Genomic DNA, 26,598 nt, shown 5'->3' with positions numbered 1-26,598 from the left:
GCATCTCACTGGAAAAAGGATTTTCCCTGGAGCAAAGGACTGCAACAACCAAAGGGAGGCTTCAGTGATGTACAGGTTGGGGAAGGATGGTTCACTGGTTAGCACACTAGCCTAAAACTTGATTTCAAGATGCCAGCACAGACAATGCATGTGACCTTGAGCAAGTCGCCTAAGGTCAGATCCTCGGCTGGATCAGTGGAAATCTGGTACCAAACTTCCTTTTTAAAATCAGGACCTTCGTAGAACCATAGATAATTAAGGCTGGAAGGGACCTCAGGAGGGCATCTAATCCAACCCCCTGCTCAAAGCAGGACCATCCCCAACTAGATCATCCCAGCCAAGACTTTGACTAGCCAGGTCTTAAAAACCTTCAAGGATGGAGATTCTACAACCTCTCTGGGTAACCTGTTCCAGTGTTTTACTACCCTCCTAGTGAGACAGTTTTTTTCCTAATATCTAACCTAAACTTCCCTTGCTGCAACTTGAGACCATTGCTCCTTGTTCAGTCATCTGCCACCACAGAGAACAGTCCAGCTCCATCATCTGTGGAACACCCTCTTCAGGTAGCTGAAGGCCTCTATTAAATCCCCCCTCAGTCTTCTCTTCTCCAGACTTAAGTAAGCCCAGTTCCCTCAGCCTCTCCTCATAAGTCATGCACCCCAGCCCGCTCACCATTTCTGTTACTCTCTGCTGGACTCTCTCCAATTTTGCACATCCCTGCTATAGCAGGGGGCCCAAAACTGGACACAGTACTCCAGATGTGGCCTCACCAGTGCTGAACAGAAGGGAATAATCACTTCCCTAGATCTGCTGAACACTCCTACCAATGCAGACTAGCATGCCATTAGCCATCTTGGCAACAAGGGCACACTGCTGGCTCATATTCAGTTTATTATCCACTGTAACCCCCAGGTCCTTTTCTGCAGAGCTGCTGCCCAACCAGTCATCCCCAGCCTGTACCGGTGCATGGGATTGTTCCATCCTAAGTGCAGGACTTTGCACTTGTCCTTATTGAACCACATGAGATTTCTTTTGGGCTAATCCTCCAATTTGTATTGGTTTCTCTGAATCCTACCCCTACCGGCATATATATCTACTACTTCCCACAGCTTGGTGTCATCTGCAAACTGGCTGAGGGTGCACTCTGTGCCACCTTCCAGGTCATTGATGAAGATATTGAACAAAACCAGCCACAGGACTGACCCCTGGGGCACTCCACTACATACTGGCTGCCAACCAGACATTGAGCCATTGACCATTACCTTCTGAGCCCAATGATCCAGCAAGTTTTCTATCCACCTTACAGTCCATTCATCCAACAATGACTTCCTTAGCTTGCCTATGAGAATGTTGTGGGAGACCTTATTAAAAGCCTTGCTAAAATCAAGGTATATTCACATCCACTGGTCTTCCCACATCCACAGAGCCAGTCATCTCATCATAGAAGGCAATCAGGTTGGTTAGGCACGACTTGCCCTTGGTAAATCCAAGCTGACTGTTTCTAATCACCTTCTTCCCCTCCAAGTGCTTAGAAATGGATTCCTTGAGGATTTGCTCCATGATTTTTCCAAGGACTGAGGTGATGCTGACCAGTCTGTAGACCCCTGGGTCCTCCTTCTTCCCTTTCTTCAATATGGGCACTATATTTGATCTTTTCCAATCATGCAGGACCTCTCCCGATCACCATGTTTTCAAAGATGATGGCCAGTGGCTCTGCAAGCACATCAGCCAAATCCCTCAGCACCCTCAGGTGCATCCCATCCAGCCCCATGTTCAGCTTTTCTAAATAGTCCCCAAACTGTTTTTTGCCACTCTCAGCTGCTCACCTCCTCCCCAAACTGTGCTGCCCAGTGCAGTAGTCTGGGAGCTGACCTTGCCTGAAAAGACTGAGGTGAAAAAGTCATTGAGTGCTTCAGCTTTTCTGCATCCTCTGTCACTAGGATGCCTCCCCCATTCAGTAAGGGGCCCACACTTTCCCTGATCCTCCTCTTGTTACCGACCTACTTGTAAAAATCCTTTTTGTTACCCTTTCCATCCCTTGAGGGGACGTGCTAGGCTGCAACTCTGATTGTGCTTTGGCCTTCCTGACTTTGGCCTTGCATGCCTAAGCAACAGTCTTATTCTCTTCCCTAGCTTTTGTCCAAGTTTCCACTTATAAGCTTCCTTTTTGTGATTTAGCTTACTGAAGAGTTCCCTGCCTAGCCAAGCTAGTCACCTGCCATACTTGCTAGTCTTCCTGCACATTGGGATGGTTTGTTCCTGCACTCTCAGTAAGGTTACTTTAAATTACAGCCAGCTCTCCTGGATTCCTCTCCTCTTCAGACTGGCTGCCCAGGGGAATCCTGCCTATGAATTCCCTGAATGAGTCAAAGTCTGCTTTTCTGAAGTCCAGGCTCCTCACTTTGCTGCTCTCCTTCCTTCCTTCCCTCAGGATCCTGAACTCAATCATCCCATGGTCACTGCTGCCCAAGTTGCCATCCACTACTACATTCCCCACCAATTCTTTCCTGTTTGTGAGCAGCAGATCAAAAAGAGCATGGCCCCTTGTTGGCCACTCTAGCACTGGCACCAAGTTGTCCCTAACATTCTCCAGAAACTTCCTGGATTGCCTGTGCATTGCTGTATTGTCCTCTGAGAAGATGTCAAAGTGACTGACATCCCCCATAAGAACCAGGGCCTGTGGTTGGGAAATTTCCACTAGCTGTTTGAAGAAAGCCTCATCTACCACTTCTCCTCCTGGTCTGGTGATCTATAGCAGACCCCCACCACAACATCATCCTTGTTGCCGACTCCTCTAACCCTAACCCAGAGACTTTCAACAGACCTACCTCTAGTTCCATACTGGAGCTCTGAGCAATCATATGGCTCTTTTGCAAGAAGTACAATTCCTTCTCCTCTTCTCCTCTTCATGTCTCTGCACCCTCATTCTCTCCCCTGTATAATGGGGATAAAAGCCATGCCCTGCTTCCCAAGGGGTGTTGCAAAGGACTGATATACTGAAGACAGCAAAATGCCTGAATGCTGCCATAGCCAGGACCCACTGAAGTACTTAAGGTCCTCAGGCCTTGTGCCCTAAGTAAGGAAGGGAGAAGGAAGGGATTTCACGCATAGTCTTTACTCGGGCAAAACTCCTGCTGAAGTGACCTGTCAATTCAAGTCAGAGAATGCTGGAAATGTCTTCAGTACTTGGTCCAGCCCGGCAAGCCACAAAGAGTGAGATTTGGTCTCATAAACAGCAATGGTAGAAGGGAAGGGGAATGCCCTTACCTTGTTCCTTCATAAAATTCTATGGACAAGCTGACAATTTCATCATCTGTCAGGTTCCCTTTGTCTTGTTCAGAAACTTCACCACGATCCTCATTAGACCCATTGGGAACTATACAGTGAGGGGAGAAAAAGGAGTTAGAGCTGTTAGAAATTCCCCTTAAATGTATTTATTGGCAAGGCAGGGGACAAGGAACTGGGGGGAAAAAAAAAACAGCCATTTCCGCCCGCAGACACTTACCATCTGCCATGGGATAGGCTGCATAGAAGTCACGCCGCCTCTTCATTTCATCTGTAAGCACAGGGAAAGCAGGGGGATCCCAGAAAGAAGGGAATGAAAGAAGGAAGGAGAAAGAGATCAAGGTCTGATTTATACATCATGGCTTGGTCCCAAGTTAAGACTTGTCCACACCTGTGTTAATTCAGATTAAAGCAGGATGGGAATTTAGGACACACCAGCTATTCCAGAATAGCCTCCTGTGTGGAGCAAGCCTTGATGGTGATTTTTTTTCTAACCCATCTAGGTAGACCAGTACAACCCTCAGACGGCATGCAATTTACACCAAATAAAAGTGGCTTATCCTGAAGCTTATTGCTCTCCCAGTCAGGAAGCTGTATACAAGTATAAAACAGCTTTATATATCTCACATAACTGTGTTCACACTGGGGGGTTGGGGGACTGCACTGCTTGAACTTTAGCAGAGACGTTAACTTGACAGCTTGTGCGTTGAAAACCCCACCCCAAAATTGCCATTGTATCCAGCTGTACCTTTAAATAGCCCTGGGACCAGTTTGTACACTATGTCTTGTAAAGTTTTGTCTGATCTGGAATGCAAAGAGAGAAGATAATTAGTTATGGCTGGATTAGAACTGGTTTTTTGGGTATGGCAGGTAAATTGGCTAAAGAATTTGTTCAGGTGAAGGGAAGATAACATACACAAAAGTTAAAGTTTGCTCCTCAGCAAAGGAACAGCATAAAGCCCAATTCCCACCTGAGCCCTCAAAATAGAGCTTGAATGTGCCTTAACAAGTGTGCAGACACTGCATTGGCCCCTTACAAAGGAACAAAGTCAGATCAATTTAGGCTCAAACTGCACAGGCCCAGTTCCCATTGAGCTAACATAAGTAAATCTCCTGTTGACTTTGATGAGAGTGGATTCAAGTTGTCAGGAGTTTTGTATACTAAAATGTCCAGAATTACCAATATGGGGACTTTGGTGGGGTAGGTTTTTTTGGGGGGTGGTTTTTGGCAAAGCTGAATTCCTGGACACTTATGGTTTTACCACAGTCTTATTTAATGTTCTTAAGGTCAATGTCTAGCTGTTATCTTAATTCAGAAAAGCTTGCAGACACTAACACAGCTCATGTATTGCTTTTCATCTGGAGATCTCATAATGATCCTGATCTCCCTAGTAAAGCACTAACTCCACTGCATAGGTGAGGAAACTGAGGCACAGATGTGAAGTGACTTAACCATGGTCATGCAGAAAAGCTAGAGCACCACTAGGATTAAAATCTGGGGCTCCAGAACTCCAGTCTAGTTCTCAAACCACCAGGATGCCCCATCACCTGAGCCAGCTCTAACAGAATAAAAACGGAAAAGTGGAGAGAAAAATAATTTAAAACCCCCATGGTTTTTTTGGTAGGAAGGGAGGGGAGAATGCTTCAGCCAATCCAAACTATGCATATTGAAAACCCAATCAGACATGCACCAAGATCTTAATAAAAATCCAAGCTCAACTGTCATGTTTCTGCAAGTTAAAAAAAAATTACCAAGACAGATTTCTTCTTTGAGTTTTAATGCCTCTCTGCATCAGTTGCAAGCAAACAAATTACTATAGGACACAAAAGCCACGCAGGGAAAGCTACTAGAAAACAAAGTGAAACTGCTCAGTCTTATTTTGAGTGTCTTAGGGTGAAACATTCAAAAGCCCTAAGTCATATTTTCAAAAGAAACTCAAAGCCAAATTTTCCTAAGGCATTTCAAGCATCTGAAGATGCAAATTGGCCTTTAGTAGGGTTAACAAAAGCACCTTGTAGTCGAACAAAATGTCAAAAGAAAAACAAATCTGTTCATGGTGACAGGTTTGCACTTAGCTCTTTTTTAATAATAGGGCCTTTATGAATAGTAGGTACGGTCATTTGTTTTTCTTTCAAATACATGTTTTTTAGCATAACAGCAGCCCTTTAATCTATAACTTCTTGGTGATGTCACCAGGAGTTTGCAAGGCCCCTCTGTGACATTATTTATTATATGTACACATAGGATTTACTTTATAATTTACAGCAAGCTAATGAAAAAGCAAATTCTGTCATTTGACTGGCAGGTTAATTACCAGACAGTCATTATGCTTGCATGAATCAATAACCATTTAGCCCAATAACTTACCCCAGGGTGTGTGCCCTGTATGTGTCACAGATGAACACAGGCCCTCCCATGCCCAGGCTCCCAAGAGGATTCCATGTGCGCATGCAGCGTGGTTCTGGCATCCCATACAATGGGTATGCTGGAGTATGTATGTTTCTGCATGTTGCTGTGCACCCTCTGCTCTGCCTGCTGACAGCACCTTGCAGGATTAAGCCTGCAGTCCTTCAATAGTCGTTATTCACACTGCAGACACCACAGCTGTATACTGTGCGCATCTCAAACGGAGGGGATGGGGAAGGGGAAAGGGAAGTGAAACTGTCTAACCCATGCAAACTACATCTGTTCCATAGCCCAGTTAAGTCAATGAGGGGGTCATTTGAGTTTTACCCCTGGCCCTAAAAGCAGTCCTGTGACTCCAGCTTGAAAAGCAGAAGGAGAAATGTGCACATCCTCTATCAACACTACTCCTGTAATAATTGTTTCCTTTAATAGACCCTTCCATTTGAAGATATCAAAGCACTTTCCTAAGCTTCATACACAGCTGTCTGAGAGTTCCTGGTGAGGTGGCATAGGGTCACTGTCCTCACTGGGAAGGGTTAACCAAGAAAGGAAATGATAACTGAAAATCTGAAACTGAGGCAATAAGGGAAGTGGACACTTCACTATTCTGGCAGAAGATCTGGCCGAAGATCTGGCCCTGTATGTAACAGCCTTATTATAGCTACTTACCCTGGAAGTTTCTAGCCTAAAAGAATTACTCAAGTAACTTCTACAGGAAATGTGTCAGTGTCTGACATAAAAGCCTATGCCCAAAAAGTCTCAAGCCTGGGTCTTGATTGCTGGACTCTGAAAAGACACAGGGATAGGACACCTTTAACTTGATCTTCCTTAACACTCACAGCTTTCTTCCATTGTCTGACTGCTGCAAAGGTGCCATAGCATAAATGCAAACCCAGCTCTGCCTGAACAAAAATGCAAATTTGTTTGTACTGTGGCAGGCACAATGGTCTAAGCTGGGGTCTCTGGGTGTGACTGAAAGACAAATAAAGTAAGAGGTCTGGATGTTACTACAGGGCAAACTCAAGTGTATTTCTACACTGCTGTTGTTTTGAGTCTGTCTACATGTTGGCAGTGTGTGCCTGTGTCTGTAGCGTGGGTGTGTGTGTGTGTGTGTCTATCTCTGCACACATTCAGGGATATTTAGGAGAGAGATCTGTGGGAGTTACAGTGTAAATATTTCACTGGAAACCAAAAAAAAAAAAAAACCCAACGTGTTACTACAGAAACCGATTTACATGGAACAGCTAAAAAAAACCCTAGTGATGTATTGCAGCCTTAATGGTTTCTATGCCAACCACCTGCAGAGCTAATTCTACAACTGACAAGACGTGTCTGGCTTCCCCGAACCCAGACAAATGGGGAAGGAGCAAAACTGACATAAAGCGCACATCAACGCAAGGCAGATTCAGCTGGGTTGGTTTTATCCTGGTGGTTCCATGCATGTTAGAACAGGGGCCTGGGAGCCAGATCTATGCACCAGGGATCATGTTTGTAGCATCCAAGGCAGAGTTGCTCATGAAGAATAATGCTGAGATTGGGGGGGGGAAGAAGTGGGGGAGCGTGGAGTGAAGAAAGCAAAGTTCCAAGGCAAATAGATCAATGAATTAGAAACCACAACTGGTCTCAGGTTAAAAACTGCTCTTGTAGCTATTTCAAAGACTGATTGATGTCTGTGGTCACGGCACTGTCTAAAAAGGACCACAGATTCTCTGGCTAAACTGCCAGAAGATGCAACTCATGAATCCCCTTTCCTGCTAATAGCCATTGGAACCTCTTTCTAAAGCCATCAAGATGTACTGGAAAACACAGGGAAGCTCCTAGCCGTGTCTGCCCCATCATGGCATTTGTCATCCTATATTCTAGCTCTGGTCTTATTTGCATTCTGACAGCACTCAGGGGCTGTGTTATGTTAGGTGATACACACAAACTCAAGAGCAAAATTGTAAGCAGTTTGGAATAGGGACTCTAGGTGTCACGTGCCTGCCAGGATATTACTTGGGATGTCACAGATTAGGAAGGATTTTGAACACAGAATAATGGCAGATATATATAAGCTTTAAAAAAAAAAAACCAAGCAAACAAAAAACTAAGAGATAATGCTCTTGATTTTATACAAAAATGTCCAGCACTGGCCAAGGGAAGCAATGGATTAGTGTGTCTAATGGGCCTTTCCCCAGTTTGACAGAGCAATGAGTACTTTGCCCCAATTCAGCAAGATACTCTATACTGCTTTCTCTGTCCATATTCTTATATATCTTCATTACCACCATCCAAGGACCCTGCTACTTCAAATACATTTGTTCTCCCAATATCCCCGACAGAGTGGAAAGTGCTGTTATCCCCACTAGAAGACAGGAACTGAGACAAAGAGACCAGATGCTCAAAAGTAGGTATGCCCCCACCTCCACTGATGCCTTGGAGGACCTGTACATAAGTGATTTGCCCAGGGCCACAAAGGAAGTCTGTGGCAGAGCAAGGCTTTAAAAGCAGATCTCCCAAAACTTACAAAAGTACCTATGCTTTACGAAGTGAACAATCGCATGGGAGTTCATGGGGACACTCACATGACATGCTTATGGTTCAGCACATACTTTAGTACCTTGCTAAAGCAGGTCCAGGGTTAAATGCAAAAGCCTTCCAAAGTGACCAGTACGTTGGACTCCCAATATGAGACACTATATATGGGGTTTGTGTCTTCTCAAAACTCAGGCCCTTTTCAAGCTGGTATTGCCAAATTAAACCAATGCCCTCCCCAAAAAATCACTAATGACCTGGAGGCAAATGGTGACAGAGTTTAAGACAAAATATCCATTTCTCAATTGAACAAAAGCAAGGATGAGAGATTGTCATAACAGCAGTGCTCACTAGCCCATTAATTTCACAGTCTCAGATTTCACAAGGTAACACATCTTATCGTATACTGGGGAAGAGAGGTGGAGAAGTTCTAACAGCAAGATCCCTCACCTGATGCTGAGGAGAGGCCTGGTTTTATGCACTTGAACATCACACATGGGACAGTATTTGTTGGTCTCCAGGTAACGAACAATGCAGGTTTTACAGACTGGGGGGGAAGAAGGGAAGAGAGAGAAAAAAAATTAACAGGATGAAATCCCCAAAAGGGCACATAGGGTGAAATTTATTGCCCCCACCCCCACAATGCAAAAAGCCAACGCAAAGCCTATGCATTGTTTCAGCATTGGCTATAATCAGTTGGCTCCTTAGTGATGCCTAAGCAGGAAATAAAGGTCCACGGCACGTGCTAGGATGCTGTGCCAGGGGTGACATTCATCTACAATTAACAGGTCCATAACAATACGCTAAGCAAGGACCATTTTTTTCCTCCCCTCTCCTTATAAACACATTGCAACTGCTTTCATTAGAGTGAAGGTGCTTTTAATCCAGTGGTTAGGAGGTCTGCTACCATGAATCAATAAGAGTGAAATCCCCTATTCCGTTCTTCCCTCACAAGAGTGGGGTGCTTCCCAGGCATGACTGTCCCTTCACATGTCACTTCTTTAGGCAAAGGGAAAAAATAAAAATAAAAAAATTGGGGAATGTTGGCAGACTGAATCACGCCCCAGGTTCATTGAGGCCAGTACATAAGTATAACCCTGCACTAGACAGATGCAGTCTAGTCTCAAATCCAGTCTCTATTAGAGATTGTTTATCCTTATAGCACATCGTTTAATATCTCTTCCAAAAATGTTACTACTTATATTCAAATATAATATAGTTAAACCATACATTTAAATGTCCAGTCCCTTTTTCTTTCATCTCTTGGTCTCAATGACCACTTTGTAGCAATGAGTTCCACTGCTTCAATTGCAGGTGGCATAACAAAGGTATTATTCCCTTTCATTCATTCTCAGCTTTCCGCCTTTGAGGAAATCTTCACGTTTGTGTTTCCAGCCAAAGAGCTGCAGCAGTTTTCTTGGCAATGTGATAAGAAGTTGAGGCCCCCCCACGCCCTTCCCAATTCCCTCTTGAAAGTAATCCAAGATAAGCATTTTCAAAAAGTGACTAGTATTTAAAGCACTTCAATACTGAAGCTGTTCCTCATTACAAAGACCTTTCCAGAATACTCAGCTCTTCTTGGAGGAAAAAGAAAAAAAAGGCACCTCCAGTTAGGCATCCAAAAAAAGAAAAACCATTAGCCACTTTTGAAAACTCTTGACAGTTATCATTTGCTGAGCGGAAAGGGATCATCAACAAGATCCTGAACTTAACACCGAGAACAGAGACCTGCCTGTAGCATGAAAGCAAAGAACATTTCCTTAAGGACGGGCAGTCTCCTCTGCTCGCTGCCTTCCCTTCCTGGGACACATTGGAGACTTACATGAGTGTAAACATTCCACTATGGTGGTTGCATCAATGAAGTAGCCTCCGCATAAGGCACACATCAAATGGGGATTCAATTCAGTGATCTTTATCCTGGTGGTTCTGTGCATTTTGGATCAGGCTGTGGGCAGATCCTCTCTGGAAATAAAAACACACAAACACACTCCACCATGGCCTGAGGATCATGTAAGCAGCAGCTACATGGGCATCCCAATCCTCCAGGAATACTATAGAGACTAGAGTAAGTAATTGGCTAGTGCAAGAGAAGGCAGCATCCCAAAAGGGAATGAAGCAGTCAGTTAAAAACTGCAGAGGTTTTAACATTTATTTAGGAATTATTCACATACACCCCCTCCTTGGATCCTAGTTCCTATGGTCAGGCCTTAAAACAAAACTGTAACAATATAGAGACAAGGATAAAAGACCTGATATTTGCATTTTAAATGCAACAAAAAAAAAAAATCTTTTTCTTTCCATATCCAGCCAGACCCCTAAGCAAAAACACCCTTTCTAAGGGCAATCCTGAGTATGTCAAGGAGACTATTTATGTCTTTGCAGAGCCTGGCAAAATGGGACCCATAGTCTCTGCATTATTTATGTTGTACCACAATATAAATGTAAAATAATAGTAATAGGGGGAAAGATATAAATTCAATGTGAGTTACAGTTTCACAGCCTGGCCCATAATTGCACTGCATCTTTATCAGGAATATTCTCTCCCCCTTTGTTTCCCCACCAAATTTCTTCATCTTGTGCGTGTTAATTTAACAACCTTTTTTAACAGACGAAAATCAATTAATATGCAGACAATACCATTGCTGGCATGGCCCAACCAAGAGAAATGCCACACAGACAACCCTGTCAAGATGTGGAGGGATTAAAAACCAGACACAACCTGGAGGTTTCAGTGGTAGCTTTACATTTCAGAACTGGGAAGAAAGAATAAATCTCAGTTCAAAAACACACAAAGCTCATTTTCCCCCTCCATTAGGATTATGCATGTTATCTAGGTGCAAAAATGGATTAAAATGGACATAAAAGTGACACTCAAAGACAGGAACACTTCTGGGTTATTGATTATCGAGTCCCTTTCCTCATAAATAGTTAACAGTGCAGTTTTTCATCCCCTGTATGCCTTCCCTCCAACTACATTTCTTCTGTCACTGTAGGCTCAGGACACATACACATATACACACACGCACTCTGCAGTGCCCTCGACCAGGAAGATCAGTTGTACCATGCAGCTGGCATTTCCACCCTATCCAGCTAAGGGGGCTGCTGCAGTTTCACCTTAGCTCTTTGCTGTCCACGTGTCCTCCTCCGTCATTCTCCCCTCAGCTACTGGTGACACGAGATAACAAAGCCGAGGGAGGCTTGCAGTTTCTGCCCTGGTCCTGCCCCCCTTCCCTTCCATGCCATACACCCACTGCCACCCCGCGTGACTCATCCTATTTCAGAAAGCCAATGGCCCAGAACAAATCAGATAAATTGTCTAATTGAACATTAACATGCAATTCATTAAACGCACAGGCCTGAAGAAAGGGGGAAGCAGGAAGGACCTCTGGTGAGCATGCTGCCTGCATCTGTGTGTGCAAGAGGCAAGAAACACCTCCCCCCACATGCACAAAAACATACATGGTACATATGACACGCATAGGATACACCAGACATGCATGAAGCATCTGCCAATGCACACGTACATGCACACACTGCTGCCCCAGTTTGCATCTTCAAAGCACCACATCTCTCTCTCACAGACACAGTCACACAGGCGTGACAACATATTCAACACCGCGATGCTCCTACAGAGCTGCCCGTACACACGCCTTCCCATCCTGACCTGCACCCCCTCTTGTGCCAATGCAGAGTGCAATATACCAGCTGAGACCCCTAGAAGAAATGCAGCTAACACTTCCACGTACATGCAGGTGGGCAGACTAGACACTCTTTGAAGATGCCAGGCCACCGCAAATTTGCAACATGATAGAGACTGGCACGCGCAGCGACACACACACCGACACCGTGCACGACGCACAGACAGGCACACACACGCGCACGCACTTGAGTGCCCATGTTACCTGCCACATCCCACGCACGGCCTGGCATTGCAAGACCACGCTACACCCACCCTACCAGCAGCCTCCCAGGCCCCAGCCCCGATCCCGGTCTCCCTGCACAGTGCCCCTGCCCCGCCCCCGGCCGCTTGCCCACGGCCCAGAGCCTGCAGCTCGCGTCGTGGGGCGCCCGGGCCCGCACGTACCTCCCGCGCGCAATGGCCCCGCCAAGACCCGGCCCCGGCCCCGGCCCCGGCCCCGGCGCGCATAGGTGAGGCTGCACCTTTGTCCGCGAGCCGCGCCGAGCCGCTGCCAGCTCCCCCGGCCCCGCCCCCGTAATGCATGTATGCAAATCAGCCCCTGCGGTCCCCCAATCAGTGGCAGCGGCACCCGCTACGGGCACGCCCCACCCCCCTCCGCCCCGGAAGGGGGGGGAGCGCTGGGAACAAACCGCCCTTTAAGGGGGCAGGCCCTCAGGGAGGGCTGATCCTCAGCCGAAAAAAACTGACCTCCAGGGAGGCGGGAAAAGGGGCTGATTCTTGCACCGTCCCTCCCCTTTTGCAGCTGTTGGAGTTGGAGTCGGGGGTGCATTTTTATCATGAAAGGGCAGCCAGGTCATGGGAATTAGCAGGAAATCGAATTCCTCCCCCCCCCCCGCCAATCAACTCACAATTACGGATCTCACTTTCCCCCTCTAAATGGCTGACAAAAGTAATCATGGAAAGGAGCAGGGGGGGAAGGATTTCCGGTTTAGATCTCGTATTATATATGTGTGGTTGTGTATATGAGGAAATACCTGTGTGTATGCGTGTGTGTGCATATTCACATAGACATGCATACCTGGATGCACACATATGCATACACACGTGTATATTATACATTTGCTTGATATATGATATATGATATGATATGATTAAAACCTTGGTGAAAAAAGAAAAAGTCTAAGCCCCTGGACGTTTCTGTGACTGACCCACTGGTCCCTGGCTGGGTGGCTGCTGGGTGTAAAGTGCCCCCAGTTTGCAACCTAGAACCCCAGACTCCCATGCTGAGAGCAGGGACTGGGCACCTCCCTGCATTTCTTTCCCCATCCCTGTTATGTGTGTGTGTCTCTTTCTTTCCTTCTTTCCTCCCTTCTTCCTTTCCTTTCTTTTTTTTTACACGAGTGTATTTTCTATTTGATAGTAAAAGGCATTTTCAGCCAGTGCCTCACGGTTTCTATAGAGACTCTCCAGTCTTGGCTACCTCCCCATAACACAACACCACATTACACACACACACACACACACACACACACACCCTAATTAATGCTGGGGACTAATTCAAGCGTAGTACCTGGCTGGTGTGCGGGACCTTTCATTCCCATCTGTGCGGCTGAGGATTATTTAATTCGCGCTGCCCAATGGCTGTCTGTGCGCGCTGCTCTCTTTGTCTTTTCACGCCCACACAGAAAGGAAAGATCGTCTTTGCTAAATCAATACTTTTGACATAAAAAAAAAGCCCTCACTGCCTTTGGGAGGGGAGAAGGGTGGTCATTCAGAGACTTTCTCAAAACTACACACACACACGAAACAGAGGTGCAGGCAGTTGCTAGCCAGCAGGCAATGAAGACAGTCTTCGATTGCTAGAGACAAAGATAAGCACGAGGCAAAATTTTACTCGTAGGGGGAAAAAAATCGAAGTTGTCTGCGAGCCTTTCCCGCCTCCCCGTGCCCAGAGCCGAGCTGGTGGGGGCGGGGAACCAAACGCAACCCTGAATTTTGGCAACGTTTTTAAAGAGTTTCAGACCTTTCGAGTGACGCTGCCTGCCCGGGAGAGGTCGGGGGCTGGCGGGGGTTTCGAGCGATTCCCTGTGGGAAAGACATCACCGTTTGAAGCAATCAGGTGCAGAGAGATGCAGAAAGTCGCAGATGTCAATGTAATTGCTGCCTTTCTCCCCCCACCTCCTTCCCCGTATACTTTAATATTTACAATAGGAGACGGTATAGCTGGGGCCCTAAATCGCTGCAGTTTTATTGTTTCTATGGCAACTCCTATACTTGGCGCGGAGCCAGAATATTATTACAACCATCCGAGCTGGAGGGGAGAGGAAAGGGGGGACCTGAAATCAAATCTATGGCTCTGCAAATGTTTGGGCGTGACGTCAGCGCGAGGCGAGACTGTTGGCAGCACACACACACACACGTAGAGATACACACACATAGAGAGACACTTGTACACACATGGAGATACACACATGCACACGTAGAGATGCACACACAGAGATACACAGATATACACATAGATACCCACACACACTCACAGAGATGCACACAGACACACACCGATGCACACACTCACACAGAGATACACACAGATGCACACACATTCACACATAGAGATGCACACACGCATAGATACACACAGATACGCACACACAGCGATTCACACACGCACAGATACACACACAGATGAACACACACAGAGATACACAGACACATACATAGATACACACACTCACACTTAGAGATGCACACACATACACACAAATACACACATAACTACACAAACACAGAGATACACTCACTCACATACAGATACACATACACATAGAAAGACACACACGCTCACAGACATACACGCATACCCACACACACACAAATACACACACACACCCGCTGAAGCACACACCCACGAGAGGGGTCAGGGACGTCCAGTTGTCTGAAAACCCATTTTTCTGGGCATCTTTTCAAAGCAGGAGTGAAATGGTCCCGGTCTTTGTTGATAAGGCGAAGGACACTTTGAAAAGCACCCCCCTCTTTCCTTCCCCAGCCCGGCTAGAGCTATTCAGAGCGCAGTATTTCCCCACAAATCCCCCCGCTGTCGGGAGGGGGCGGGGAAGCTGATTAGGGAGGGGGAACGGCTCCTGATGAAGAGCGGAGACGCATTTGATTGGGATCGCGGGGACACGGGCGAGCCGGGAGCGCCGCTGCGGGCGCAGATAAGGCAGCGCCTAGGGTATGGAGCGACGCCTCGAGGAAGCCTCCTGGCGAAGCTGTAGGGCAGGGATGGGCTGCTGCACCCTGCAGTGCCTGGGGAGCCTTTCAAGTACCCCGCAACGCTCGCACGCGAGGTGTGCCAAGCGATTCACAACAACAAACCCAGGGATTTCCACCAGGAGTGCGCCGGGTTAAACCCTGCCGACCTGCTGCGGGCTTTCCCAGCTCTTTTTTCCCCCCTCATAAACCCAGAGACAACTAAGAGCTGGCAATTTTTCCGAGGATCCAAGGAGGGGTGCCTTGGCTGTAAAAAAAAAAAAAAAAAAAGGGGGGGGCTGAGAACCACTCTTCTCTAGGGAGGAAGATACAAACACCAGCCCCGCGGGGCAGGGCGAGGGGAACGGGTTACCACCGAGGGACATGGAGAGGGGGACCGAAGACCGACCTCCAGGGCTTGGAAAGACCCAGGCTCATCTTGACCCACCAAGGCAGGACCCACTCTTCCTGCCGATCTCCTGACAAATGCCCCTGGAGTCTCTCCCGGAAAGGATCCGGGCCCCTGCCCGCCCAACAGCTCGGGCACTCGCCCCTAAAGCCCTGACTTCAGGAGCAGGGAGTGGAAGGATTCAAGCAGACAGCGAGCAGTGCATGACAGTGCGCACAAATTAACGAGCTAACACTGATCAAACTTGGAGGCACAGGTGGTGGGGAGGGGGTCCCCTGGACCCATCAGACACCCAGGAGAGGGGGGAAAAAGCCAGGGCAACATTCAGTGCGTGACTCTGGGGTCGGGGGAAGTGCAGAGGGGCTTGGGGACACGCCAACGCAGCAAGAAGGCAGCCCCGAGCGTCCCCGCCGTTTGTCCCCAGTCGCTCCCTCTTGCCCCGCTCCAGCACCCTCCGCCGCGACGTGACCCCCCTTTCCGCCCCCCCTTAGAACCTTTACAACTCGCAGGTGACGTTGGCGCCGCCGATAGGCTGTCCCGGCGCTGGTTGCTATAGCGACGCACAGGATAACAGCTGGCCAGGTGCCAACAGCAACAGCAGCGCGCGGGGTGCGCTGTGCCCTGCCTGGCGCACCAGAAACCCAATCTTCCCCGCAGCCACCGGGGATCGCGCCCGGCCGGAGCTCCCCCGCGCCGCGCCGCTCCCCTCCCCAGGCTGCAACTGCATTTCTTGTTGGAGGGATTTTGTTTTTGAGGGGGCGGCGTATTTTTTTGCAGGCTCCCAGGGATCTCTCCGAGTGGGTGGTGGGGCGCTCGCGCCGCCAGCACAAACCGGTTCTAATAAACCCCATGATGCTGATCAAGGTTTCGTGACTCAAGCTGGACCCGGGGAGCCAGAGGATGGGGTGGAGAGTGGTAAAGTTCCCCTCCTTCTCCAACGCACGCATCAAGCCCAGCGCCACCCCGCCCCCCACAGCAGCCCTCGCTGCCCACCTCTACTGTCCGCCGCTTTCAGAAACCAGCCCCGTGTCAGCAGCGGCCCCGACTCCTCTTCCCCCTAGCACAGCAAACCCGGCAGCCCGCGATCTCCAGACTCTTCCCCCCCGCGTCCCCTCTCGGACTCCATCCTGCCCAGGCACGTGTTTCCTTTAAACCATTAACGCTTTAGGGACCCTAAAGAGCGTCGCCTCGTAGTGCGCCCTGGAGGCCGGAGATGGGGGGCGCGGGGCAGGGACTGGGGGGAGGGGGGAGGCGGGGCAGAAGGCGACACCGCAGAGCAGCTCCAGGGCTGGGGGCTGGGGAGGCGTTGCTGCCCCCACCCCACTCCGCCTCCCCTTTGGGGCAGCAGAACCCCCCCACCCAGGACCCCGCAAGGGTCTGGAGCGCTGTAGCTCTCCGCCTATAGGAGCCTCGAGCTCTGGGTCAGGCGCGTTCAGAACAGCAGCAAGAGATTTCCATCCTCCCAAACCCTGAGGCAGGGGCAGGAAGATGCAGGAGGGAAAAAAGCAGGCAGCCCCTGTTGATCACCGCACCAGACGCGCACCGCTGGACACGCGAGTGGCATTAGCAACCATGGGAGGGAAAGGGGCATCAAACATCCTCCATAAATCCTATTAGGACCATCCAACATTTCTTTCCTGCAAGACAGACGCGTCTCTGTTCCACACCCACGCCCGAGGACGGGGCTGCGGCTGGGAGCCTTTGCGAGCAGAGCAAGAAGAGATCGGATCCCTGGGTTTGCAAAACGGGGGACCCTGACGCCAGCGAGGAGGGGTGAAGGACTAGGACAGGCACGAGCGTGACCTGAGATGTATCTCTGGGCTTAAAACCTGCCCAAGGTTGCAACGCGCCAGGCTCCGAGGCAGATCGCCTTTTCAGATCGCCAGGCAGCCTGGGGGTGGGGGGTCCTCCCCCCCCCCTTATTTCCAAATAGATCTGCAGGAATGAAAGGGCCAAGCAAGGAAGAGAAGCGAAAAACAACTCCAGCACCTTAAAAAGCAGGCAAGTCTCCCTGCACCACCAATCACTCCTGCCAAGGAAATCAACGATGTTGTATGTTAATTTCCTGCGAAGCGCCGCGGGTTCTACATCCTGCTATTATACACAGGTATATCCTGCTTTTTTGTCTTCCTTTAAATCCCCCCCTCCCCCCTAAACAGGAGCTGCATTTTAGACAGATTCGGGGGGCGAGGGGAAAGGAGAAATATGCTGATCGTTTACCCTGGGATTTAAATAGAGACTGAGCAGAGGGCGAATCAGAGGGTGGGGGGAGGGTTATATGGAGGGAAAGGTAAAAATGCTCGCAAAAAAATAAAGGCTAAAACCAAAGAGATCGAGTGTTTCCAAATAAATGCTTCACTTCCAGAGTGGGAGCTCAGAGCCTTCTCAAATGTCTCCAGTGAGATACACAAATCACTCCTGGACGCCTTAACTAACATTACTGTATAATCAAGGGATCTTCACAGAGGGACAATTTGGAATGGACATCCTGCTCATCTTTATTTGCTTTGCTTCCTCCCGGCCTCCAAGTCAGTATGCAAACTGTCTCGATTCAAAATCCCTAAAGGCAACATTTTTCCCTTTCATTTCTCCCCCCGCCCCCCATCAGATCTCTTTCAGGATCCCTCCAACTTTCCATCAGCCAAATAAGACATCATATTGTATAAGAAATTATATTTTACAGCCCCCCCCCCCTTCTTCCTTTTTCGGCGCACGAATTCCAAAAAAAAAAAAAAAAAAAAAAAGGAGAAAAAAAAAAGAAAAGAAAAAAGCCCAAAGCCTCCAGTCTTCGATGGTTTTCAGATGTGAGAGGGGCGTGCTGGAAGTCTCAGAACTAGCACGACCTCCATAACATGAGAGTTGAAATTAGATAGATCTCTGCGTCTGGACCGACCAGTGACCCGTGAACTAACTTCTCAATGTTAAGGGCAGCTTTAAGGTATTTCCACCCTTTACCCACCCCTCCCACTCCCCTACTATCAGGTCATTCAGAGAATTAAGCAACTTCCACCGCCTTCTTTACAACCAGGAAAATATTTGTACAGATGTAACCCCCCAAAAATCGTTGCATTATTTTCCAACACCCAGCTCTTCACCTCTTTGTATCCACCGACCCCCACCCCAGATGCAAACGCTCCCTTCCCTTTCACTGCAGGCTTCAGACACTTTTTTTTTATCTCCTATGGAAAAAAAAATCAAGGCAGCATCAGTGACCATGAATGCAGCTTTATGCGGGATTACTACAGACGGGCCTCAAACCTGGATTTGAGAAGGTGGGGAGAGAGGAAACAGTGAGTAATTGAGTGGAAAAGCAAGTCAGAGCCTTCTAGTCCCTCTTGCTTTCTCGAAGCTATAAATAAAAAATAAACCAGCCAGCAAGTACCCCCAAGCTGCTGAACACAACACTCCAGGGGGAGGTTACTCGTGCCCTCGTAACTCTACACCCCGGGCTGGATTCTGCTCCTATTTATCCAGGTCTAAATCCAGAGCAAAGTCAGAAACAAGTGGGATCTATCTCGGGGAACAGGCTGCAGCTCGCAAGACTGATGGCGTTAGACACAATCTTTGCCTTTTTTCTTCTCTATTGAGAGGTGAAGTCAGGGTTGTATTAGCCCGTCCTTTACCCGCATTCCCTCCTATTCCCCCAGCCACTTTCTGCGCTAGGGTACACGACCCAGGCTCGCTCCCCTGCAGCCAGGACTGACTGTGCGTGTGTGACAGAGCCCATCCTACAAGACCTGGGTACCAGACAGAAACGCGGTTCCGGAGAGATGGGAGACGCGCAGGTGGATGAAGGCACCTGGATACGTATGTATGAAAATCAACTCGCAATACCGCATTCGGGCCGTTTGGTTTTTAAGACATGCTCCAAACGAACAAGAGACTCAGACTGCACAGCGGGTCCTGGAAAGGCTGCCAGGAAAGCCGCACAGCAGTGGTACTCAACCTCCTTGGACTCAATTCCTCCACCCTGGAAAATGCCAGCTCTTAGTATTCACTCGTTTTCTGAGTACGGGAAAATGACAGAGCAATTGTCCTGTTGCAAAGAGCACTCCGGGGCAGAGAGCTTTCAAAAATATGGACTCCTGCTGGAAGTCCCTGCTTTGATCCCGTGAATCACTAACATCCCGTGGCACCCTGGAAAGGATCTCACAGCACCCCCGGGTGCCACGGACCCCTGGTTGAAAATCCCTGCCCTAGAGCTTTGCTTGGAGGAAGTCCTCCGTGCAGTGAGCGATACCCCTGGTTGAGAAGTAGAGGAAGCAGGTACCTTAGAGCCACAGCTCAACCCTCCACCTATTGCAATGAGAGATTCCCAGGACAGGATCCCTTCCTATTATTTTTAAGTCCGTTTTTTTTAGTTGCGTTCAGGTTCGTCCAATGATTTTGTTGTTGTTGTTATTAATAACTCCCAAGAGATCGCGCGGAATTATTTTAACTCAGAGAAAAAGCTGGTCTGTTAAAAAAAAATGTATTTCCTACTCAACCAAGCAGAACCAGACAGAATCAATAAAAATCTCATCTGAGGGCTCAGGCTTTTTCTGCAGAGGACACGGTACAGAATCTGGCCCCCGCCAGCAGCAGCTCAGGGCCCTGGCTAATTATATTTGTTATTAATTTCAAGCGTGTTTCCAATGGAAACCCTCGGTGCCACCTCTGTGGCTGCGAAGCTCATTGATTGCGAGAGCCTGCTACATTCTCCAGGATGAGTCGTGTTCAAACCCCCCCCCCCCCCGGACACACAGCACAGCACAGCACAGCACAGCACCCATCAGGCCCCGGGTATGGGTGTAGGCAGCTGGGATGAAAGGGAAGGGGAGTGAATGCTCCAAAGAGCCGGAGAGGAGGATTTTCAGGAGCTCAACACCCATGACTGGGAGAAGGGGCAGATTTTTTGCCAAAGAGTCTGCTCAGCTTTGACCTCTCCAGATTCATTGCATTGTTTAAAGGCTTCAGCACCCAACAGGAGTTCTACACCCCCCCTCCCAAATTGGCAAGGGGGTGTAGGATCAGTGCTAGGACAGAGGGGTGGGATACCCGAAAGGAAGAAGTGCAAATGTCCAGGCTCCTGCCAAAGCCTGTGTTCAAACCGCAGGGAGCCGGGCCAGCTCGGCACCGCTCTCGGGGACAGCGGGGTCACTACGGTCACTTCTCCCTGGGTTTTGTGGGTGGCTTGTGCTGCAGCTGTCTATCAAGGGAGGGCTTCTAAGCGGCGCGTCTATTTTAAGGTGGATCGCCCCGTCTGATCTCCGCCTGCCTGCGATCTCCGCCTGGCTTCTGTCTGACCTGGCCTTTCAAGCAGCGCGGTTGTCAGTCCTGCCGCCGGAGCCCGGGAGCCAGCCAGGACGAGCCTGGCAAGTGGGGCAATGAGGCTCGGCTCCGCCGAGAGACAGGACAGGTGGGAAGCTCCTTTTGTCTCCAGCGCACATGGGGCAGGGGATTATCTGGGGCACGGGGTTCAGCTGCGCCAGCCCGAAGGATCCGTGGGAGCAAGGTATATGCCCGCCTGGCACATCACCCACGCGTGGGATCGGGGCTGGGGGGGGGTGATCCCCCCGCCAGTGGATTCTGCCTTTCAGTGGCTTGTCCCTTCCCTCCACCCCCTGGCAGCCAGTCTCCATAGAGGGGATGCCCACGCACTCCCCAGCGGTGCCAGGGCGGGAGAAGGGGGTATTTGTGACCGGGATCTCACACACACACACACATACACACACATACACAACCTCCCGATCAGAATCTGCCCCTCCATGCTCCCTGCCCTGTTAACCAGGTGTTGGATCTTGCGAGGCTGGCGGAGGAGGGCGTGTGTGCGTGTGTGTAACCTCCAGCAGGTGAGCAAGGCAGGAGGGATCCCACCGCCACAACACTTCCCCTCGCACAGACACAACACCCTGCCCAAACACCCACGCAGACACAACACCGCCCGCAGCCAGGCAGCGCTGCCGACCCAACACACACACGCATGTACACTCACACGCGAGCACACGCACACCCCCCATGCCAACCTGCCACTCACAAAGAAGCTGGCTCAGAAATCGCCCCTTCCCCCCGTCCCAGCCCCTCCGCCTCGCCCCGGCCCCGAATCGGGAGCTGGAGGAGACTTATTGATAACAATGGGCCGATCGCCGGGGACAGCGCGCTGCAAGGTCTCGGCGGACAGAAGTGAAGCTGCTCCCAGCACCACCGGCTCCCCCAGCAGACCGGACTCGCATCGGCGAAAGGAAGAGGGGAGGGAGGATCGGGGGGGCCCTCCCCCCCAATCCATAGCTCCGATGCTGGATTTTAAGCCTCCCCCCCCCGCCAAGCCCCACGGGGAAAGGGCCCGGGGGCGATCACCTTTAGCAGGGACAGAAATACCCCGGCACTTCCTCGGCGGCTGGGAACGGTGCCAGCGCTCCACAATGGAGCGGCTCCATTTCCAGCCCCGGGTCTATTCCGAGCTGACCCCGGCGCTCGCCCGGTCCTGCCCCCGCGCCCAGGGCGCCTCACCTCCACCTCCGAGCTCCCCTTGTCCAGCAGGACCGCGGGAAGCAACGCAACCTCCCCCCGTCTCCTCCTCCAGGACTGCTCAGCACACACACACATGCACACACGCACTCACTCACACCGACACACACGCGCGGGGAGAACCGATCACGAGAGATTCCTGTCCTTCATCTCTACCCCACCCCAGATGAAAAAAAAAATACACCTTTCTCCATGAATCCCCTTTGCACTTTTTTTTTTTTTTTCTTTTTTTTTGCAGCACGAGCTTTGCTCCGTCTATAATTTCTCCAACAAAGCCGGCTTTGTGTGCAGGCTCCACGAAATCATAATGATGACAATAAAATCTGGAGTGAGGAGAGACTGTTTTCCATCACACACCTCTGTGAATGAGGTGATGGCTAAAGAGTCCCTTTTTAATGAAACACGGAGAGAGAAAGGAACCTGCATAATTACGAAACCTGTCCTCTCCCCCCTCCATCTGCTCCCCCAAAATGCATGTCCTCCCGAAAGAAAAAATGCAAGAAAGTTACTCTTGGATGGGGGCGGTGGAAATACACACACACGTATATATATGCCCATACACACACACACATACATACACATGTATATATACATATTCCCATACTTATGTATATATATTCCCATACGTAGACACACATACTCACACACACACATATATATTCCCATACATAGATACACACACATATACTTATGTATATCTATTCCCATACAGACACACATACTCACATATATATATTCCCATATATAGATACACACGCACACACACATATATTCCCATACACACACACTTATGTATATATATTCCCATATGTAGACACTCACACACTCTCTTACACACACATAGATATTCCCATACACGCACATTTATGTATATATATTCCCATAAACGCACACACACACTTACCTATATATATATTCCCATACATAGACACTTATGTATATATAGTCCCATACATACACACGTATGTATATATATTCCCATATGTAGACACACACACTTACCTATATATATTCCCATCCCACGCATAGCTACACACACACACACACACACACACACACACACACACACAGATTCTTCCTTGAATTGGCAGTGGAGGATCTATATATGTTAGGAAAAGGTCCCTCTTCCCTTTGAACTCTGCAGGGATCAGGATCTTGGTCTTATTCGGTGTCGGGCAGGGAAGACCACCCCCACCTTTCATTCCAAGGGAGACCGGGCTGAGGTGGGGGTGTTGGGCCCTGCCCCAGCCAGCCAGCTTATTTGGATATTACACTGCAATCTATTATTCATCATCAGGGCCTGGAGGAGCGATTCGGGCTGGGGATCCGAGCGGTGTCCGTAGCTAGGGAAGCGAGGCGGGGGGGAGAAGGGGCGAAACCATCCAAGGATCAAACACAAAAGTGGGTTTCCTCTTTCCCGCGGCGGGGGGCAGGCGGCCCGGGGGTCCGGCCCCTTGCCCTCGCCGGCGTGCTGCGGGAGCGGAGCCCGGGCCGGGTGTCTCCTTTGACTTCCACATTGATCAGCAAAACATCGCGACAATTAAAGCCAAAAGAGCCGTCTCAGCTGGGCTTCTTCGCAATGGGCAAACCCCCCTCTCACTGCCCCCTCCCAAAAGGCAAAACCTCGGGTCCCGCCCCCTTCCCCCCACCCCTTTTTTCTGTATTTTGGAGCCGGCGGGGGGCAGCGATTCTGTATTCATGTGATGGGGTTTTCCGACCCGAGGCTGATGAGACCCCTGTGACTCGGGGGGGGGGAAAGAAAAACAAGGATCTTTCTCTCTCACACACACCATCACACACCTAGAACCTATACCCCTGACACACATATATATACACTCACACACGCACACGTGGAACACACACGCGCACACACATGCACACGCGGAACACACGCACGTGTACACGCAACACATACACACATGCACACGCGCGCACAGATACGCACACGCGGAGCACACACGTGCACACCCCACACAGGCATGCACACGCGCATCACACGCGCGCGCAGCACCCACCCACAGGCACATGCCACACACACACCCACACACGCGTGCACAGCCCCACACAGACATGCACACGCGCGCTCAACACCCACCCACAGGCACATGCCACACCCACACACATACACGCGCGCCACACACACACACGCATGCACACGCACATACACACGCGCACCAGCCCTGCACGCACACGCGCGCGCATGCACACATCCATGCACACACTCACGCACACCCACGCCCCCTTCCCCGCCTGCCCCCTCCGGCTTGGGCCCGCCGTTCCCGGCGCGGAAAACAATGCAAACCTTCCTCCCAAACTTGGGGGCCTCCCCCCTCCCTGCCCCCTCCTCCCACATCCATTTGCGATCCAGCCGTGGAGAAACCGCGCCATATTGCGCCCGCCACCCACCCACCCACCCTCGCCTCTCCGCGGCGCCGCGTCCCTCGGGGTGCCCCGCGCCCTGCAGCCCGGGGGCAGGATGCTGTCAAAGCCCGACCCCCCCGCCATCTCGCTGCTCCCCGCAGCCCCCTCCCAGCGCCCCCCTTCCCGGGCACCCCCGGCTGCTGCCACCCCCCGCCCCTGGGCTGCAGGGAGGAGGCAGGAGAAGGGACCCAGAAAAGAAAGAAAGAAAAAGTTGAGCGTGCCAAGTGGAGAGAGCCAGGGGCTGGGGGGGGACGTGGCAGCAGAAGCTGCTGCCAAGAGCCAGGGAGGATGCCAAGTGAGAGGGCAAGGGGGGGAAACAGGCGGGGGGGGAGGGGGTTGGGGTAGAACTGGCTGCAAGGGGGGGTAGGGAGATCCGATCTCATGCAAATGCCCCCTCCATCCTCCCCCCCATCACCCTGCCAGGAACCCCGCGGCAGCACAAAGAGCACAAGATAGGAAGCAGCCAGGCTGGGCTGGCCAGCAAATAAACCGATCGGCCATCTTGAAAGCACAGAGGGGGAGAGAGAGAGAGAGAGAGAGAGAGAGGGAAGGGGGGAAAACAGAAAGAAAGGAGGGAAAGGGGAGGCAGAGGGAGAGGGGATGTCAGGGCCACGGGGCGGGAGGGCGCACGCAGCCCGGACAGCGGCCTGTGCGCCTTCCCTCGGGGGGCGGGGGGGGCAGAGCCTCCCCCAGCGCGCACAGGGGAGAAGGGATCCGCGGGGGGAGGCGCATCCCTACCTGATCCCGGATCCTTTCGGGGCGCGAGCAGGGCTGGGAAGAAGCCGCCAAGCAGAGCTCCCCCCACTTTGCAACGGGCTTGGGTTTTTAATTAATTTTTTTTATGCCCTTTTCTTTTTTTTTTTTTTTTGCACGGGCTACGGGAGCTGGAAGAAAGGAGCCCCCGTGGCTGCCGCCGGGATCTGCTGGGGGAGGGGGAGGGGGCGGGGGGGGTGCAAAATGGCTTTTTTTTTTCCTCCAGACAAGAGCTTGCCCCGCCCCGCGGACTCACGTGATCTCATTCCTTTAGGGGTGTTTGCAAAGAGGCTGAGGTGCAAAAAAAAAAAAAAAAAAAAGAGGCAGGGAGGGGGAGGGGAGACGGACACTGAGATTTTTTTTTGGGCCCCCTCCCAATACACCGCAGCCCCACTCATCCCCCCCCCCAATCTCTCTCCGCCTCTTGATAATACCCAAGCAACAAAATCCACCCTCTGCTGCCGCCAGCCCGGGAGGTCTGCCCGGCTCAGCCCAACCTGGCAGGAACTGGAGCCAGCGGAACAAAAGCCTGGGAGCTCCGGCTCTGCCGGGGGTGGCGGGATAGTAGGGATCAATCGGGATCCTTGAGGAATCACCAGCGGGAAAGGGATCGATGGGAGCAGGATCCCCACTCGGGTCTCTCTTGCGATCAGTGGGGGGTGTTTGGGGAGGGGAGGGAGGTATGAATAGCAGTAGATCCCGCGTGGTAAATTGTATTCCGTGACAGTGTGGCCCCAAGCAGTTTTGTTGTTTTTTGCAACCGGGGAAAAAGCAGCCAAACAAAATCGAGAGAGAAAAAAACCCTACGAACAGTCTTTATTTCTCTCCCCCTCCTCTATAGATCCATCCACCGCCCAGGCAGGCAAGCTGGGCAGGGCACACCGAGACAGCGAAATAGACTTAAGGGGGGAGGGGGGGGAGAAGCTCCGGGATACGGGGATCGCACAGTTGTGCGCACACGCGCGTTTACACGGCGGATCCTCATCCCCCACCTCCCCTCTGCCCCAAGCCGCTTATTGCATTTCTCTTGAAACAATAAACAGGAACCCAGAGGAAACCGAATCAAATCCCACCCAGCCCAGGAGCCGTGGACAGCAGGAGACAATCAGAGAGAGGGGTCTCCCGCCTGGGGGTGGCTCTCTTGTCCCCCTTCCCGAGAAAGTATTTATTACTGTTCTTGAGATGGATCAGCCTAACGTATGAGCACGGGGAGCTGCGGAGGAAAAGTTTGGGGGGGTTTTGGGGGGATTTTTTTGCTTTGGATCATCTGTTTAGCCTGCGATCTCCAGCTTCCAGGCACAGATCATCTGCCCCCTTCTTTCCATTTGATCCTCAACTGAAGGGTGCGAGGCTGCACACACGCCCCCCACGCTGCGGGGCTGGAGGGGGGGGGGGCGATTCTGGCCAGGCAGT

The 26,598-nt window shown here is 50.6% G+C and overlaps 1 protein-coding gene across 6 annotated transcripts in view; it reads right to left on the bottom strand.

Moving 5' to 3' along the window:
• The window catches only part of PCGF2 (polycomb group ring finger 2), a 41,643-nt gene extending 16,248 nt beyond the window's left edge, over positions 1–25,395 (bottom strand). Inside the window, exons 1-7 of one of the 6 annotated variants that reach the window (XM_059727012.1) lie at positions 25,171–25,394; positions 13,870–13,931; positions 10,029–10,168; positions 8,657–8,753; positions 4,034–4,089; positions 3,506–3,556; positions 3,268–3,376 (exon numbers count right to left, since the gene is read on the bottom strand). In XM_059727012.1, the coding sequence (XP_059582995.1) occupies positions 3,268–3,376; positions 3,506–3,556; positions 4,034–4,089; positions 8,657–8,753; positions 10,029–10,140 (425 nt within the window). In that variant the 5' untranslated portion in view covers positions 10,141–10,168; positions 13,870–13,931; positions 25,171–25,394. Of the gene's footprint in view, positions 1–3,267; positions 3,377–3,505; positions 3,557–4,033; positions 4,090–8,656; positions 8,754–10,028; positions 10,169–12,290; positions 12,390–13,869; positions 13,932–16,497; positions 16,570–25,170 lie in introns of those variants that run through there. The other 5 variants (XM_059727014.1, XM_059727010.1, XM_019482558.2 and 2 more) reach the window with 5 other exon arrangements.
• Positions 25,396–26,598: the final 1,203 nt, after the last annotated feature.

Source organism: Alligator mississippiensis, chromosome 4 (genome assembly GCF_030867095.1).
Source record: "Alligator mississippiensis isolate rAllMis1 chromosome 4, rAllMis1, whole genome shotgun sequence".
NCBI classification, from domain to species: Eukaryota; Metazoa; Chordata; order Crocodylia; family Alligatoridae; genus Alligator; species Alligator mississippiensis.
The sequence above is the reverse complement of the archived record's forward strand: the minus strand, read 5'-3'. Positions and strand labels throughout refer to the sequence as shown.